The sequence below is a fragment of the Chiloscyllium plagiosum genome, unplaced genomic scaffold, assembly GCF_037043375.1.
Source record: "Chiloscyllium plagiosum isolate Xiang-an unplaced genomic scaffold, Cpla_swu_hap1 HiC_scaffold_11, whole genome shotgun sequence".
Lineage (NCBI taxonomy): Eukaryota > Metazoa > Chordata > Chondrichthyes > Orectolobiformes > Hemiscylliidae > Chiloscyllium > Chiloscyllium plagiosum.
This window is the reverse complement of record NW_028270149.1, coordinates 19623215-19642537: the sequence shown is the minus strand read 5'-3', so window position 1 is coordinate 19642537 and position 19323 is coordinate 19623215. Positions and strand designations below refer to the sequence as shown.

Below are 19323 nucleotides of genomic sequence, written 5' to 3'. Positions count from 1 at the left end.
ATGTCGTCTCGCATAACCTCTCAACTCGGGGAAATTATATACTTCTGTTATGGACCAGGCCAGAACTCCACAAAACATTTCAAGAAAGTAGCCCAGACCCTAACTTTACTAGTTGTTTTAGCAGGTGTAACGCAGATATTCCAGGAGTGATGTGAGCTGGTCAAACCACTTGGTTTTAAACAAAACAGAATTTGTTTACAAGATTACCGAATGAAACACAAACAAAAGAGAACAAAATACCGAATAACTTAACCTATCCAAAAACTCAACAGACTATCCCCACTTAATGATGCTGTTCCAAATACTTACAGCAATCCCCATAAACACCCCTTGGCACAAAAGGTAAAATCAAACATAGGGCTTACAGCAGAGATGTCAGACAGAGAGGGTTAGCATTGACCTACTTCTCTTGGGCCCAGCAGCTTCACAACACTACTGCTTGCTAACCAAACCAAACCAAACCAGAGAGAAAACTGAGCTGGGAGAACTGGCCACTCCCCTTTCATTGTAGAAGTGTTTATTTTCAAATTTGAAAGCATTTTTCCTGAGGCAGTATCTATTAGCAATTATCAAACTGGCCCTAAAACCCATCCAAACCCAGACTTTTTGGAGTCTGTGTCTTTTAGAGCTCCTAAAAAAAACGAAGGACAACATAACTTTGTTAAAGGAGCAGCATTGTCACACCTCAACACCACTGATTCTAAATAAATTGTCTCGTGGGGATTTTGAAACACTAGTTGTTTTTCATTGAACCTGTAAAATTCTACCACGTTTAGTCGAGGTTCTCCAATAATCTGTACAAACTACTTGCAATTAAGCAAGCTTGGTGGAACAGTGGTTTAGAACGTTGTTTTTAACTGGATTGATGGAATCAAGTCTCCTATCTCTTTATCCTGATGAAGAGTTTCGGCCTGAAACTTTGACTTTCCTGCTCCTTGGATTCTGTCTGACCTGCTGTGCTCTTTCAGCCTCACATCTATTGACTCTGGCTTCCAACATCTGCAGTCCTTACTGACTCTCATCTCTTACAAGTGTTCCAAGATTAATAAGCTTTGTGGATACTTCAAGCCAGAAATCTTAGTGTCTCTGCTTTCACATCACAAAGTCACCAATTCTAGGATGTTTTAGATGGAGGGAGCATGGACAGTCAAATTAGTCCTTAGTATGAGACGCAAAACCAAGTTTCTACTTGCCAGTTCAGTTTGAGATTAAGGATTCCAGAGCACTATTTGTACAATGCATGGACTTCTCCTGGACAACCCACAACCTTTATGAACAAGAACGAGACAGAGTATTGGTGTTTTACCAAGCGCATACCATGTGCTATTTATCTACAGTATTTCAATATGTAATATTGAATATGCAAATAGTAAAAATATATTTTGTGAAGTGCGTTGAGATGAAATAAGATACTACACCAATGCAAATCTTTCTTCCTTTAACAACCTTTTTACTCGTTTACACCAGATATCTCGGCAGGAATAAAATCTCCGTGCTAAAGCCAGGAGTATTCCATGATTTGCATCAACTTGAGTGGCTGTAAGTGTTTTCAAATATTTTCATGTTCCATCTGTGGAATATTTCTCCTAATATGGTTTAATTATTATTTTGTTTTATGTTGCAAACTTCCAAGCAATAAACCAAGTCTTGAAAGCATGAATAAAAATTAAGTGCTGATAAGTTTGAAAAACTTGAGGCAATGTATAAGTGGTAAGTCATCAATACATCAGAGAAGCAAAAGCAAAATATTGAGCATGCTGTACATCTGAAATGAGAACAGAAAATACTGTAAGCATTCATCAGGTGTAACAGTTTCTTTGGTACATAAGCTGCCAGACCTGCTGAATAATTACAAATGATTCTGGTTTTATTTTTAATAATACAACAAGTATTTGTGTTGTGTAACTTCCACGAATTACATAGGAGAACAATTCATGAGAAATCTTATCTGGGTTTTGAAGTTAAAGTTTTTTCAGATGGTTTAATCTCCAATGATGTTGAGGAGCTGGATTTTTTGCATCTTCTGCATGGCATTTATAGATATTGCTGAGATCATATGCTTCGGTTGCCACCAAAGGAAGCAAGTGCATACTTTGTGAATTTTCCTATGGCCCACTATCAACTCCCATGGCTCCTCATTCTCCCCATGACAACCTATTTACTGCTACTCCCATCTCCATGGTCTCTTAAACCTATTATGTCACCTTATGCCTTCCTACCCAGTCTTCATGGCCTCTCAAACCCTCATACCACCCTATTCCCCTATACCCAAACCACATCGCTCCTCATACTCCCTATGCTAACCTGTGCCCTTGTACACAAGCTCCTGGCCCCTTATAACTCCTATGGCAACTTAGTGCCAACTCTTGCCAATGCAAGCTCCATTGCTACTCTTTGTCCTTTCCTCCATGCCAACCTGCTTGGTATCTACGATGGGAAACTTAAGGAGCAATGCTGACCTGGTTATGTGTCTATTAATAGCTCAAAACTACATATTATATGCATTAAAAATCAACATAGCGAAATTTCTCCAACTAATCTCTCGTGAAAACATTTGGACGCTAAATTGTTTGGCAGCTTTAACAGTTCATTGCCTATTTTGACAGTTCTAATGGGTTTATGCATTTTTAAGTGCATTCAAGTCAACGTTTTGCAATCTCAAAGTGCATCAGACACTCTCAAAGGTTCCTGGCCAACCCTGAACAACTGATCCTCTGATGATCGCGTGAACCTTCCTCCCCAAGGTGGCCTGGGTTACCACACCTCTCCAAAGGACTGCTTTAGCTATCCAAAAAAATTTATTGAAGGAAACTTGCTCTGTCCTGGTCTGCTCTGTAAATTCTGGATTCTGGACTGTGAGGATATGAAGCTCTGATTTAAATGGAATCACTCATGAAAAGTCCATAAATTTGTCTCGAAAGATACTAAAAATGATGCTTATGAAACTGGGTCTTCCAATCCTTGGGGTTATTTGGTACATCCAACTGCCCTAACTACCATTCCGACTATTCTAAATTCCCAAAGAGACTGTAAAAAAATAAGGAATAAAAAGAATCGAGTTACCTTACCAATCCAGCACACAGAATCTTTTTTTTTGGTTAGAGGAGGAGGAGGACGAGTGGGAGACACTAACTAAGTAGTGTATCAGGTAACACAACCGCCCAGATATATTACTTCACTTATTCAGCAGTCCCATGTCTGCTCCTGCTCAATATGCATTCCACCCATTCATGATATAAGTTTTTAAACCAGTGACTCAACTTCCCGTCAGCCCCTTTGTCGATGCTCCCGCTCTTCCTGCTGCTGAAGCAAAAGTAGAGGGCCCCCATGCTCAAGGTAAGTTTTTTAATCAGTGATTCACCTACCTGTCAGCCTTCCCGAAATGCTCTGTAGCTTAAAATATGGAGGAGACACTTTGCAATATATGCTACTGACACTGAGGTTCCTGAATACATGTTCAGTACCTTTCCAGAGGGAGAGACGAAAGGGCAATATTGAGCTAACCTGTTGTAAACACATAATAGTGTTTTCCTGCTGCCAAACACAACCAAGTTACAAATATTTTTCTCAACCTTTTTTGAAGAAGTTGATATTTAATTTGAAAATTTTGTCTAGTCTCTTAACTTTGTCTAAACTCCGGTACAAAAATGAGATACCCTCTTGGCAACAAGACTAAAGGCTTTTGAACAGCTATTCATTACAGGACAAGATGCACTTCATTCCCATTGATTTATCAGGAATTGAGTGAACAACACATAATAGAATATATACACGTCTCATAATGAGAGGCCTTACAGTTTTCCAACTAGGATCACAAGATTGTATTTTTTCCAATTCCATTATCTTATTACAATGGAGTCGGTACATTCTACTCCCTAGACAATTGTATTCAAATCTATGCACAGTCACCAAATGAACATCTAAGCCATAAATACATATTCAGTCACTTGGTGACCAAGAGATACATCGCTTTTTCTCAGGATTGAGAATGATTTGCTTGCTCTCAATTTTGATGTCATAGAGTCATAAAGTCACAGAGATGTACAGCATGGAAACAGACCCTTCGGTCCAACCCGTCCATGCTGACCAGATATATCAACCCAATCTAGTCCCACCTGCCAGCACCCGGCCCATATTCCTCCAAACCTTTCCTATTCATATACCCATCCAAATACTTCTTAAATATTGCAGTTGTATCAGCCTCCACTACTTCCTCAGGCAGCTCATTCCATACACATACCAGCCTCTGTGTGAAAACATTGCCCCGGAGGTCCCTGACCCCAGGGAAAAGATCTTGTCTATTTACCCTATCCGTGCCCCTCATAATTTTGTAAACCTCTATAAGGTCACTCCTCAGACTCCGATGCTCCAGGGAAAACAGCCCCAGCCTGTTCAGCCTCTCCCTATAGCTCAAATTCTCCAACTCTGGCAACATCCTTGGAAATCTTTTCTGAACCCTTTCAAGTTTCACAACATCTTTCCAATAGGAAGGAGACCAGAATTGCACGCAATATTCCAACAGTGGCATAATCAATGTCATGTACAGCCGCAACACGACCTCCCAACTCCTGTACTCAATACTCTGACCAATAAAGGAAAGCATACCAAACACCTTCTTCACTATCCTATCTACCTGCGACTCCACTTTCAAGGAGCACTCCAAGGTCTCTTTGTTCAGCAACACTCCTTAGGACCTTACCATTAAGTGTATAAGTCCTGCTAAGATTTGCTTTCCCAAAATATAGCACCTCGCATTTATCTGAATTAAACTCCATCTGCCACTTCTCAGCCCATTGGCCCATCTAGTCAAGATCCTGTTGTAATCTGAGGTAACCCTCTTTTCTGTCCACTACACCTCCAATTTTGGTGTCATCTACAAACTTACTAACTGTTCTGAGATTGCTGGTAAGTCCAGAGTATGATCCCTGACTTGGACACATGCTGGCCATTCAGTTTTGAGAGGGTCAGGAGAGGCAGGAAAGATTATTAGTTCACTCTGTCGCCTCGACTTCACCTCTGCATGTACCTGATGAAGTCTCTTAATGTTCTCAGTGCCTTCCCAAATAAACATTCTCAATTTTAATAAGTCACAAAACAGAGGTTCCAATGAGCCCAATGCTTTGAATCATCCTTTTCGCTATCTTCCTGGGATTCTGAGTTGAAAAGTAATTTTGTGAATCTGGTGTCATACTATTAGATGCATACCCTTCTAACACGTAGTGCTACAGTCACAAATTGAGATGTTAACTTCTATTGTGATTAAAAGGAACCAGCCTTGGGCAACTGTCTGGGTAGAGTTTGCACATTCTCCCTGTGCTTGCATAGGTTTCCTCCCATAACCAAAGATTTGCAGATTAGGCGAATTTACCATGCTGAATTGCCTGTAGTGTTCAGGGATATGTAGGCAAGTTGCATTAGTCTGGGTTAATGTAGGGGAATGGGTCTGGGTGGGTTACTCTTTGGAGGGTCAATGTGGACTTGTTGGACGAAAGAGCTTGTTTCCACACTGTAGGGATTCTATGAGTCTGCAATGATAGTGATCAAATTTAATAAAGCAGTTATTCTGATTATATGATTTTTCTTTAAAAGCATAACCAGTTCTGATCCTATGCTGACCAAAATTGTTCCAATTCTCGTTACATCAGGTTCCAAATTCAATGAGCCTCCCAGTTCCTAATGCTGATTTTGATATATTATCTGTGCACTAGAGTGTTGTACTTGTAAAAAATGATGTATTGTTAGGGAATCAGTTAAGTGATAATCTAAATTCTTCTTCTGTCATAGCATTTTGGACAACAACTTGATAGAAAGTATCACACCAAAGACCTTTGTTGGCCTGAAGTCTGTCTTCTTCTTGTAAGTAGTGAATAATTGACACATCTTTTACTATTGAAAAGTTTGCTCACTCAATGGATTTAGACAGTGACACTATGGATCTCTGTTGCTAACTAGAAGTTGGCCATCATTTCTCTGTTCAGAAAGAACCACACTCCTGATTGTGGATTGTAGATTGTGGAGCTCACGTCTGATTACAGTATCATTGGGATTTGCATCACATGGAATTGTACAACGTGAATAGGCATTTTCTACCAGTCGAAATTTCAGAACAAACAATTATCAATTACACCATGATAGTTATAAACTGGGGTGTTCCTTTTGAATAGTCTCCTTGGTCAAGTTACAAATCAACTCTTAAGCAGGACCCAAACAAATTTTTTTGTAACCATTTCATTAGCTGTCACCATTTAGATTGAGAGGCTATCTGGCTGACGGGTTGGTCAGTCTGTAACACTTGACCAGGATCAGGTAGCGCAATTGAGGATAGACAGAGAAATGACGGGTTTAATTTTCCTGGCTATATGGTGTTGAGTGTGGAGGCAACAAGGCAGGGGATACTGGGAGATGAGTGGGACCTACTTTGGGATAGTTCCCATATCCATTCTGCCAACAGGAATGTTTTCCGGTGGGGTCAACTGTGCAGAGGCAGGTGGGCAACAAGATACAATACTGCACCATCATCAATAACTATGCTGCAGAGCTAACTATGTTCAGGTCTTTGGCAGAAAGATGTTGTTTCCTTCAAAGGCTGTGAGATATTTTTCTTCCACAGCACTGACAAGGTCTTTTAGTACCTGGCAACGGTCCTAATCATTGTACTAGTTTCTTATATGTATCATTTATGCTTTTGCACCTTAATACTTGAATAGATTCTCCTCATCAACTGTTACAAAGTTCATCTTTTCCTCTAGGATTGATTTGAGCTGAAATGGGACTTTTGCCTCACTCACCATCTGAATGGCTTTCCTTCAGTCAGATCTTCTTTGAACTGTAACAAATTTGACAAAGACTCATCAGCAATACCTACAGAAATTCTCTCTTCTGAATTTTACTTTAAGGCATGATAGTCATATTTCTCTGCTAATCTGTAGAAAGCATGAATGAAATCCTTCCTCTGGATGTTGAACTGTTCTATTAAATCTTGCTCTTTCAAGAATTGTGTTAGGTTTGATATTGAAGTCATTGTCAAAGGCTTTTAGTATCTTTCAAAAGTATCTGTTGCCTCTTTATGATTGGCAAGTTTTAATATCATAAACTATACTCCCAGTTGTTTACAGAAGTATATTTACTTGTCCTGCTTCTGATTGAATATCTAATTTGGAAGGTATTCTGTATCTCAGAAATTGATTTTTTATAACATATCATGCTATCTTTGATCCATTTCTGACATTATGCCTTCCTAACAATATTATTTCTGATGCCACAACCTCCTAATGAGAGAATATATTTCACTTGTTTAAAAGACTTTATTTCATAGTAATAACAGTACTGCTGCACTTTGCTGCTGCATTCAAGGATATTCCCATTTTTGTTTTAGCTAAAATGGAGGATACATACCTATTTTACAACTTCACTGTATGAACCCAATTGGTTGCAGTTTCAATAAATAATTCTAACTTTAATCATGATTGAACTGAATGGTTCCCACACCTTGCAGTTTAAGTAAATCATTCTGTCTGTATCGTGCCTCTTATGAAAGAGTGCCCACTCTCTGAAAACTTTCTATCTCCCTTTCTGTCTGTTTAGGCTTTTAACCTGCCCAACATTATCACTTTAATTGTTGGCTTTGCAATGTCCCTGGGTCAGCAACCTTGTCTTAATATTTCTTTTGTGGTCCTTTACTTTGATGTTTATAGCTGTCCCCTAAGTTAATCGCTTGCTATAGCAGTGATGCTTAATCAGAACTAAAATAATTTTTTAACTTATCACCTTTTTGGTCATGGTTTACTGCACTTTTTGACATTTTCCCCAACTCGCTGAGGATTTTAAGCTTCAATCATGGAGACTCTAATGTCTGTTTGCTCATTGTTCAACTCTGACTTCACACTGTTCTTGCAGACCATCACCTTGTGATACAGTATGTAAGTTTGGAATTATCAATTCTCTTTCTCCCGGGAGTTGCCTAAGTCTCCTTTTTCAGTGGGTCTCTTATCAGACCTGAAATGCTTTTACCATTCACTGAATTGTTTCTCCACATTGTCATGATGGTTTCATATGTAGATTTCTGAAACATTCAGCTCTTCCCTGCTGCTGACTGTGTCTTGGGAGCATGGCAACTTAAAGCTGGGATCGAAGATGTCACACTGCTGCTCACCATGTGCTGTACAGGCAGTCAACTCAAAGGTGAACAACTGCATAACTTATTGTATGGGTAGGCCAGCTCACAACACTGTATGTAACCTCATAATGAATGATGCTGCCAACATTTTCTTTAGGTGTAGGAAACTATAGGGCCTGTTTGATCTAGAGAAAATCCACTTCCTGATCCGAGTAGAAGAGTCTCTAGTAGATGACAAGACTGATTTTATTATGTGTTAACAATTAGTTTCAGATTACATTCCCTTGAAACTGTTAGAGACCTTGAGGAGTCCACATGACAGGGTGCACTCTGTCAAGATCGCTAGTTGTTATGCCCCGAAGTCCATTTGACATCATTATGTGGATGGTGCTTATGGCACTCTTCCATTCAGACCTTTTCAGATCTTTTGTCTTTAACTTGGATAGTGCCAAGCTTCTTGAATGATGTTGGAGCTTCACCTATCCAAGTAAGTGGAGAGTATTCTATCACATTCCTGATTGTGCCTTGAATATGGTGTTTACACTTTAGAAAGACAGAAGATGAGTTATTCACTGGAAAATTCCTAGCCTCAGATCTGCTCTTGTAGCCCTGCTTAAATGGTTATTCGAGTTCAGTTTCTGGTCAATGGTAACCCTAAGATGTTGCTAGTTTTGGGATTCAGCGATGCTAATGTCATTGAATGACAAGTTTAGATGGTTAGATCCTGTCATACTGAAGATGCTGATTGCCTAGCACTTGTGTGACATAAATATTTCATGCCATTATCAGTCTAAATCCCATAAATTAAAAAAAATGTGAGTGAACAATTAGGTAATCTGTTTCAATGCCATTGGTTGAAAGAATGTTCAGCCACTGTTGCTGAAACAGAGTAAAACGTTAGATTACAGAAATAAAATATGCAGATGCTGGCAATCTGAATGAAGAGAAGAAAATGTTGGATGTACTCAGCAGGTCTGACAGCATCTGAGGAGAGAAACAGAATTAATGTTGATGATCTGTGATCTTTATCATAGAAGTAGAGAGTTGTCTATCACACTCTTGACGTCCACCTTTTAGATGGTGGACAGACTTTAGGGAGTCAGGGGGTGAGTTACTTGCTGCAGGATTCATAATCTCTGACCTGGTCTTGTAGTCATACTTGTATTGTTGGTCCAGTTCAGTTTATGGTCAATGATAGCACCAGACATAACCTCCCTACATTCTACTTTTACATCTTACTTCTACATCCAATTGAGCAAAGAAATTACTCAAGTTCAATCACTAACCCAAGAAAATGCCACTTTTGACAGTGCAGTACTCCCCCAATATTTCATTAAATTGCCATCATGTTATTCATAGTTGAGATTAAATAGAGTTATAGAGTCTAAAAATGTACAGCATGGAAACAGACCCTTCAGTCCAACCCGTCCATGCCAACCAGATATCCCAACCCAATCTAGTCCCACCTGCCAGCACCCGACCCATATCCCTCCAAACCTTTCCTATTCATATATCCATCCAAATGCCTCTTAAATATTGCAATTTTCAATCGTAAAGTGTTTTAAGTTGGACAAACTGTTACTTGAAATATAATTCTGCAGTATGTAGACAGAAGGGTGGATTAAGAAAGGCAATTATTAGCGAAGGGAAATTAATGACAGATACTACACCTGACATGGAGGTGCCACGGTTGGACTGGGGTAGACCATGTCACAAGTCACATGACACTAAGTTATAGTCCAACTGGTTTATTTGAAATCTCAAGCTTTCAGAATGTTGTTCCTTCATCAGATAAAGATAGTGCACAATCATATGAAAAAGAAATGCTGCACTCTCTGGAATATTAAAACTGTACAAGACAGAAGAAGTGGCAACAATGACTGTACAATGTGCTGAACAAGACAAGTGATATTCCCAGTGATCATGGAAAGGACACAACAATCCTGAATAATATTAATTGTAAATGAATAATAACAATGTCTACTACTGGAAAAGGAAAATTCTCTGCATACTGTGGGAAATGGATGGTTAAAATTGGGAGACAGGAACCATACTGCACCCATCCATGTGATCTACTCATATTTATAATCAGATTTTTCACCCGAACCATGTGCCATTTGAAAATCCTTTGAGAATTCCCTTTTAATCAAATGAACAGTGATTATTTTATGGAGAGAAAACAGAGTTAAAACTGTGTTTTGGAAGGGTCACTGGACTCGAAACGTTAACTCTGTTTGTTCTCCATAGATGTTGCCAGAGCTGCTGAGTCTCTCCAGCAATTTCTGTTTTTGGCTGTCTCAGATCACCAGCATCTTCAGTTTTTTGTTTTCTTTTAGCAGTTATTTTATCTTGAAACCGATATTGTCCCATAAAATGTGGAAGTATTTGCATTTTCTCAACTTAGCACTGACAAATATTGAAGTTGTGTTTAAATCTGTCGATAAATATTTGCATTAGCACACATTGTCAGTTCCTTTTCTGAGACCTTTGGGGGCACAGTAACAGGTTCACTTACATCAGTCATACATCTCACTTTATTAAATTCCATTTAAGGTAGTTCAGCTTATAGCTAGTAACTTGCTGTTGGAGTTTTTAAAGTTTTTGCATTTTAAATTTTAGTTTCTTCTCTTACTTTCCCATTTGACTTGGTTTTTATTTTGTCTTTCTTAAATCAATCTTTCTTTCTCTCTCCTTACTTGTTTCCAAGCTGATTTGCCTGCAATTCCCCTATCTTAATTCATCCTCTTTTTGAGTCTTTGTTCTGTTTCCTTGTCAATTCTTAAATCTTACACATTCAGGAGAGATGCTAGTAGAGCACCAATCACCAAGGGGCCTGATGTACCATGGCTTTGTAATAAGGGATGTGTTGTGTTAACACTGCTGGCACCTTCCATGGTAAAACCCTTCGAGCTGAAGAGTGCAAGAGAAAGCTGCTCTACCCCAGCAGAATGTGGTCTAATGTTTCAGCATTGTATAAAATTTCAGTCCAGAATACTTCATTTTTAAAAAATTCTTCTTCTTCCTTCAGATATATGATAAATAATTCATTGGAAAATATTCCCAATATCTGTTCTGTACTTCCCAAACTGAAATGGCTGTAAGTATGAGAATGCCTTTTAAATTATTTAATATTGGTTGAAAGTTGTGATGATAATGAGAGGCCAAGTATGGACTGTGGAGGTTGACGTAAAATTCATGTAAATCTGTCTCTCGTTATTTTCTTGAAAAGCTTGAGATAAGAAGGGGAAAGGGCTATTCTTGGTCTCTGCATGCTCATACGGAGCTTTAGCTTGATGCCATAGAGAACCTTGTTCCAGCCTTCTGCCTCCTCTTAACAGGGGATGTGCTGCAATGGCCACCACCTGTAAGAGGGGCTGCTGAGACATGAGAACTGTCAGCCATCTCATTGGCCTTCAGCACTCAGAGACAACATTTTATCTTCAATGGGACAGATGTTCTATTTCAAGCCACTTAAAGCTGTTAAGTGACTGACAGGTGTGCCAGCTAAGCACAGGCAAGCTCACTTCCATGTGAAATCTAGCTCCAAATTCTCATTCACTCTTCAGGAGATTTTCTTAAGAGCTCATTTTTGATTTTCAGGGGCAGCCTGTAACTTTTATGAGTCTTTCCTTCATTCTTGTTCACTCATTTATTAGATTTTGCAGTCAAGTTGTAAAAACACCTTCCATATTTTTGTTGACCTATAGACTTCTTGGCTTCACATGGAAGCAGAATTAGAATAATTCATCAATATCATTAATAACTATAATTCTTCCATTAAACTTAAGGCCACAAAGCACAGGGAAAGCATTAATTTCTATATTTAAATTGATGCAAGAAAATACACATAAGATAGTGACAAAAGTTTATTTCAAAATAACAGAGATACATTTCAACACATGAAAAGCTGCCACTCAAGACAAACCAGTTTGGTATGGTGGCTCGGTGGTTAGCACTGCTGCTTCACAGCTGTAGGGACCTGGTCCGATTCCAGCCTCAGACAACTGTCTCTGTGGAGTTTGCACATTCTCCCCTTGTCTGTGTGGGTTTCCTCCCACAATCCAAAGATGTGCAGGTTAGGTGGATTGGCCATGCTAAATTGCCCATAGTGTTCAGGGATGTGTAGGTTAGGTGCATTAGTCATGGGAAATTTAGAGTAGTAGGGTGGGGAGTGGATCTGGGTGGGTTACTCTCCAGAGGGTCAGTGTGGATTTGTTGGGCCAAATGGCCTATTTCCACACTGCAGGGATTCTATGATCTTCTACAGACGTGTGAGGACATAGTGACAGCATATCTGTCTAAGCTGGAAGATTCTAACCAGGCAAATTTAAATTTTACAATTGACAGTGACATTTCTCTTCATATAATAATTCCTGAACATGTGTGTCCATAAGCTAGAGATTCCACATTCATTTGCAATGAATTAATTACTTCAGTAATTTCAGGCTTTCCTGGTTTCTCAATAATTTGGTATTCCTTTGGTGATATGTTTACAATTTTCCTCTACCTCTGCTGCTTGCAAACTGCCTCAGACCCCACTTCAGTCCCACTCTCCTTGCAGTCTGTCTATATGCTCCCTTGCAGCAACCTCTTTCACCATCATGCTGCTCCCTCTGTGGTCTAACTCCACATCCCCCCCTCACCAACCTTGCCCTTACTCCCTTCCACCATGCCTGACTTCCCTCACTCCCTATGCAGCCTGCCCACCCTTCTGACCTACGCCTTGCTGACTTGCAGCCTGTCCCTTGAAACCTCTTGCAGATCCTTCTTACCGCCTCTTCCCCCCAAGTCTCTTTCTTCTGCTAGTCTCTCAGCCTCTTTCTCACCTCACCCCAAATGATGAAACCCTGCCCCCAACCCACACCATCCCCTGTAGATCTGGCAGATGAATCTCCTGATACTCAGCTTCTCAGCCTCATTCCCGAGAGAAAGCCTCGTGATCTTAACATCCTAGCATGGCCAGGCCTCAGCTTCCTGCAAAAAGCTCTCCTGGCACACTTTTGTTTATTTTTCTCTTTCATACTTACCTGCAAAGTGTTCTTCCAAACAAAGGCTGGTTCTCTTCCACGTTCCCTACTATGTACCTTTCGGGAATTAATTTCCCATCAGTCCCATGTATTTTGAAAAGTGACTGCACATAGTTGTGTAAGCACCCATAATACAATGACATAGCTGTTTAGGTTTCCGATCTCTTTAGAATCACATTGGGATAGAAGGAAATGTGGACAATATATTAGAGGGTTATTAGTTCTCACAGACCTTCAACCAAAAACAGAATGTCCAACTTCTAGGAGTTGAAGGGAGAAAATCAAGTGAAAAATTGGATGTGGGGTAAAGAAGAATTGAATGACAAGATTGAATTAAATTTTTTAACATGTATTGCTGTGCAGAGTATACCTACTAATCTTCACAATTTGTTGCAATTGAAATAGGGATGTAGAAGGGAACAATATTGAGTCCATCGAAAAGAAGAATTTTCAGGCATGCAACAAGTTTGATGTCCTGTGAGTATGCCATGGAGCTCTATTCTCTGTAGTTGACTCATTGGTAAGATAATTGTCCTTGTTTCCAGGGAGGAACAAGGTGACCAGTAGACCAGTGCACTTCTCCAATATGGAAATCTCGAACTTTGTTGAGGCTGCAATCAATTACAAAACTGACTTTGAAGGACTTCTGTTAGGCAAGCATAATAAGGATTATGCAACCAACGTGCCTAGATGGAGATACAGATTAATCATGATCTAATTGAATGACAGAATAGGGTTAATGGCTGACTCCTGTTCCTATGCATACAGAATATAAAGGCAGAAAGGGAGTCAGACAGTAAAGCAATAATCATGAAGCATTGCAGTTATAGAGTTGTATATTTCAGCTTACATGCTGGTCAAGAACAGATTGGAAAAACCCTGGGGAGTTAAGGAGACTCAGAGGGCAATAATCATACAACAGTTCACTGGCACTCAAGCAGTCAACGACTTCACAGAGAAATTGGGAGAAGATAGAATATTAGTTTTGAATAAAGTCATTCAAGCTGGAATTTTTTTAAAGCTAGTTTTAAAAAGTGTTTGTAAATGTGAAAAAGAACAGAAGCTAATGAGAAAATATGGTGGAGAAGATATGGTCTTACAGTAACTCTTCAATGAGACAATTCATAGTCTGCCACTCACCCAGCTGAATTGGGAAAAGACCTGATCAAACTGCATGGTTAAACTTGACTGAAACCTTCTTCGTGAGGTGTCAAAAGTTGAATGAACACTGTCTGATCGTTCACTACCTCCACCTGAGTCAGAGATCATATATAGAGGGAGCGGAGCTGGAGGAGACAATCCTGGTGAAGTAAGGTACACGTGGTAGTGGTTGGGAAGATTCTCCCAGTCTTGGAGCAGCATTTCTCAAATGCCATCCCGATTTTCACCACTGGCTTCATTGCTCAATGCTAACCTCTAGAGTGGTGTTTGGAATGTCTTCACCAGATAAACATCAAAATTGTTGTGAATTCCCTCGCAAAACATGTATTATGATTTACAAATCTAATTTGACTCCTTCCTGTTCCTTAGCTCATCTGTTTCCTGGCCTATTCTGAAATTGGAGTGTACAATTTCTCAGTTGTGTAGACAGGTTAGGTGTTAAATGTTGCACCTTTTATGGTGGACACTAAAAATAGCACCCGTAGCTGCATTGTGGGACTCCTTTTTGCCCTGAGTCATTTCCATGAGGCAGATATGGGGTGGCGGGGGCCAAGGCTACTGGCCCACATGCCACAGCAGCCAGTCCAGCTCCTTCAAGTCCATCACATCCAATTGAAGGAGCCTTTCTGGGATTTTCTAGTTCCTGCAAGTGGTTTTAGGTGCCTGAGATATAGACTCCTAGAGCTGGAGAGGATCAGCTCTCCTAGACAGGCCTAGAGTTCCTCCTGGCCTATATGAGTACAGCAGCAACAACCACAGGTCACCCTGGAGATGAAATCGCACACCCTGATAAAAGTTACCTAACTGTAAAAGCCATGTTTTTAAAGTTCAAATTGTAAAAGGTTGGAGAGAATGCAGCTCCATTTTTAAGTATCTCCATCTACCTATCCTATATCCTCCTGCTACTTTATGTTGGAAGGCCTTTGATTTACCCTCCTTAAATGGACAGAAATCCCACCCTCTGGCAATTAGTTAGCTGCTCCAAGAAAATTCACTATAATTGGCTATTTCTTGTATGACACAGGCTTCTGATGCCCCTTTAAGTGTGACGGTGGAGTTCAGAAGCCTGAAGGGACAAATCAGTCTCATCTTTCTGCAGCTTTGCCTCTCATAGCTTGTTCTGACTGGAATATTCTTGGCTAAGAACTGTACTGCAACTGAAAAGGCGGGACAGCAAAGAGAAGAACTCAATGAGAGCTCACAATCAAAGAAGAAAACTTGAGCACCTCCTGTTGTTAAGCTTCAAATTCTGTCATGCAAAATATTCTAGTTAAGCCTAGACCTATCATGCCAGGGTCCTTTGTGGAGTTTATCTTATCCCTGGTCCTTTTGCATATCCATTTCCAGGTTGTAAATTAATAATTCTCAATCATTTTCTGGAGCTTTTATCTTTATATACTTGCTATCTAGAATCTATGGGGGGGTGAAATAAATGTATCCAATGGTAGCAAAAAATGGGCCATAGTGAAGTCGTAGCTGTTACAGTAGACTGTATAAAAATATTGGTCTTCTTTTTGAAAATTTAGAATGATTTGCACACACTTGAATTTTATGTCAATTGATTTTCTTAGAGTCATAGAGGTGTACAGCATGGAAACAGACCCTTCGGTCCAACCTGTCCATGCCGACCAGATATTCCAACCCAATCTAGTCCCACCTGCCAGCACCCGGCCCATATCCCTCCAAACCCTTCCTATTCATATACCCTTCTAAATGCCTTTTACATGTTGCAATTGTACCAGCCTCCACCACTTCCTCTGGCAGCTCATTTCATACACGTACCACCCTCTGTATGAAAAAGTTGCCCCATAGGTCTCTTTTATATCTTTCCCCTCTCACCCTAAACCTATGCCCTCTACTTCTGGACTGCCTGACCCCAGGGAAAAGACTTTGTCTATTTATCCTATCCATGCCCCTCATAATTTTGTAAACCTCTGTAAGGTCACCCCTCAGCCTCTGACACTCCAGGGAAAACAGCCCCAGCCTGTTTAACCTCTCCTTATATCTCAAATCCTCCAACTATGGCAACATCCTTGTAAATCTTTTCTGAACCCTTTCAAGTTTCACAACATCCTTGCAATAGGAAGGAGACCAGAATTGCACACAATATTCTAAAAGTGGCCTAACCAATGACCTGTACAGCCGCAACATGACCTCCCAACTCCTGTACTCAATACTCTGACCAATAAAGGAAAGCATACCAAACGCCTTCTTCACTATCCTATCTACCTGCGACTCCACTTTCAAGGAGCTATGAACCTGCACTCCAAGGTCTCTTTGTTCAACAACACTCCCTAGGACCTTACCATTAAGTGTATAAGTCCTGTTAAGATTTGCTTTCCCAGAATGTTGCACCTCACATTTATCTGAATTAAATTCCATCTGCCACTTCTCAGCCTATTGGCCCATCTGATCAAGATCCTGTTGTAATCTGAGGTAACCTTCTTCGCTGTCCACCACACCTCCAATTTTGGTGTCATCTGCAAGCTTACTAACCATACCTCTCATGCTCACATCCAAATCATTTATATCAATGACAAAAAGTAGTGGATCCAGCACTGATCCATGTGGCACTCCACTGGTCACAGGCCTCCAAGTCTGAAATTGAAGTTAATAAAATGAGAATCAGAACCATATTGCATTACCGCTGAAGACCAATGTTTTTTTTAACAAGAATGTATGCTTAATCAGAATTATTGCTTAAATTAGTGATTTTTTGTTCCAATCAGGATACTTTCTTTCTTACAGCGTTCTTCGCAACAATAAAATCAGATATATTAAGGATGATACTTTCTCAACAATGCCATTCATGATAGAACTGTAAGTGACTCTTGGGCTATAACTTTTCAGCTTTTTCATTTTAACAATCTACATACACCCAATTAATTTTACATAGGGAGACCATACCACACTCCCAAATAATACTTAAAAATAGATGCAGTAAAGAAAATAAAAGCACAGGCCTGTCATTCTGTTCCTGAACAGCACTTAACATTCTTTATGGTCCTTTTTTTAACTGCACATAGCTGTGCTTAAAGAGAGTGCAGTAATGTGACTTAAATGCAAATAAATGTCAGAGACTTTGCATTTAATATTGTAAGGGCAAACATAACCCATAAAAACCTGACACTACTGATTTTCCAGCTGCTGTTTAGGCACTATCAGCCTGACAGGATAACGTTATCAAGTTAGTTTATTCATGATGAAATAATTGGGTTTGTCCTTTAGGATTTATTGCTGACTGAGTTTTAATTCAGTGTTGGAGGCTGCCTTCAGTGTTTTGCTCCCTATGTAATTTTCTGTGATATGGCTCATTTGAATTAAGACAACAAGGAAGAACCACAAACCCTCTTGACAATTGCTTGACAGTCATTCATCTGATACCCTTTCTGTAGCACTAGCAATAGTTCATCAGAAAAAGAGTAGTTGCCTGACTAGTTGACCTTACTACAGCTTCATGCAACCCCATTTATTTTCAAAAAGCTTCATTATCAAGCCGTTTCTGCACTTTTCTTTATCCCATTCCATCATTAGTTAATACTCAATTTGCTTTATCTGTTATAGAGTCATAGAGATGTACAGCATGGAAACAGACCCTTCGGTCCAACCCATCCATGCCGACCAGATATCTCAACCTGATCTAGACCCACATGCCAGCAACCAGCACATATCCCTCCAAATCCTTCCAATTCATATACCCATCCAAATGCCTTTTAAATGTTGCAATTGTACCAGCCTCCATCACATCCTCTGGCAGGTCATTCCATACCCGTACCACCCTCTGTGTGAAAGAATTGCCCCGTAGGTCTCTTTATATCTTTCCCCTCTCACCCTAAACCTATGCCCTCTAGTTCTGGAGTCCCTGACCCCAGGGAAAAGACTTTGCCTATTTACCCTATCCAGGCCCCTCATGATTTTGTAAACCTCTATAAGGTCACCCCTCAGCCTCCGACGCTCCAGGGAAAACATCCCCAGCATGTTCAGCCTCTCCTATAGCTCAAATCCTCCAACCCTGGCAACATCCTTGTAAATCTTTTACACTTCTAGCAAACCCTCTCCAAGGCAGACTGCAGTGGCACCTGAACTTATCAGAGTGCTGCTAACACTTACAGTTTTGCCACAACATGACAAACATATTCAGAACTTTTGAAAATCAGCACAGGATTCTGGATAGAAAAGTGATGAATTGTCACCAGTCTACTCCTGTCTCACTGAAAATAGTGCAGCCAGTCATTGTAGTAACCCTCCAACTTGGCTGGCAAACTGTTGAATCCACATAGACCAAGGGACTAAATTTGGATCATTCTTCCATCTACATTTCTTCATGAGCTCACAATGTTAATCTTAAAAGCTTAGATACTGTTGCAGAGAATTTCAAACTTGCAACATATAGATCAGTGTTAACTACTCAAAATTGTCATTCAGAATTTACATTAAATACTCAAATTTAATGTAATAGTCACGCATTCTGGCACTCAAACATTCATCTTAAAGCTCTGAAATCTTCCTCAGAAAATTTTCAGGAAAATTCATGTCCCACTAATGTTTCCAAATCCTTAAATACATTTGTACCATGTAATGGCTGATGAGGCTGACGTCCAATGGAATGCCAAAAGGAACTTTGTTTGACAGCAGTGGAACATGAATATTCCTGGACACTTTCTGAAGAAGAAGACAGAGCTTTAACCCAACACACAATCAGGGTAATTGAAAAAGGACACAGAGTACAAACCTGAAATGTTACTAGTTTGAGTTTTTGTCTGCATTGTTTTTCAGGAATTGTATGCATATTTCTGAACATGATTTTAAATGGTAACACATTTTATACCCTCAGTTGTGAAAATACAAGTCTGTGAGCTGTATCAAATTACTGCACCCACACACAACTAATTACTAATTGGGCGACATGCCAGAGGAGAAATGAAAGGAAGAGAATATGATTGAAGCATATTTTCAAGTGAGAGCCATCAAGAAGACAAATGGCACTTTTCTGTTCATTTGAATGACTTTGATAACTAA

At 39.8% G+C, this 19323-nt stretch overlaps 1 protein-coding gene across 1 annotated transcript in view; it reads left to right on the top strand.

Annotated features, from left to right (window-relative positions):
* Positions 1-19323, top strand: part of rxfp2l (relaxin family peptide receptor 2, like) — a 114336-nt gene that overhangs the window by 64068 nt on the left and 30945 nt on the right. Inside the window, exons 7-11 of the mRNA XM_043705268.2 lie at positions 1468-1539; positions 5785-5856; positions 11145-11213; positions 13549-13620; positions 17053-17124. Coding sequence (XP_043561203.1) covers positions 1468-1539; positions 5785-5856; positions 11145-11213; positions 13549-13620; positions 17053-17124 — 357 coding nt within the window. The remainder of the gene's footprint in view (positions 1-1467; positions 1540-5784; positions 5857-11144; positions 11214-13548; positions 13621-17052; positions 17125-19323) is intronic.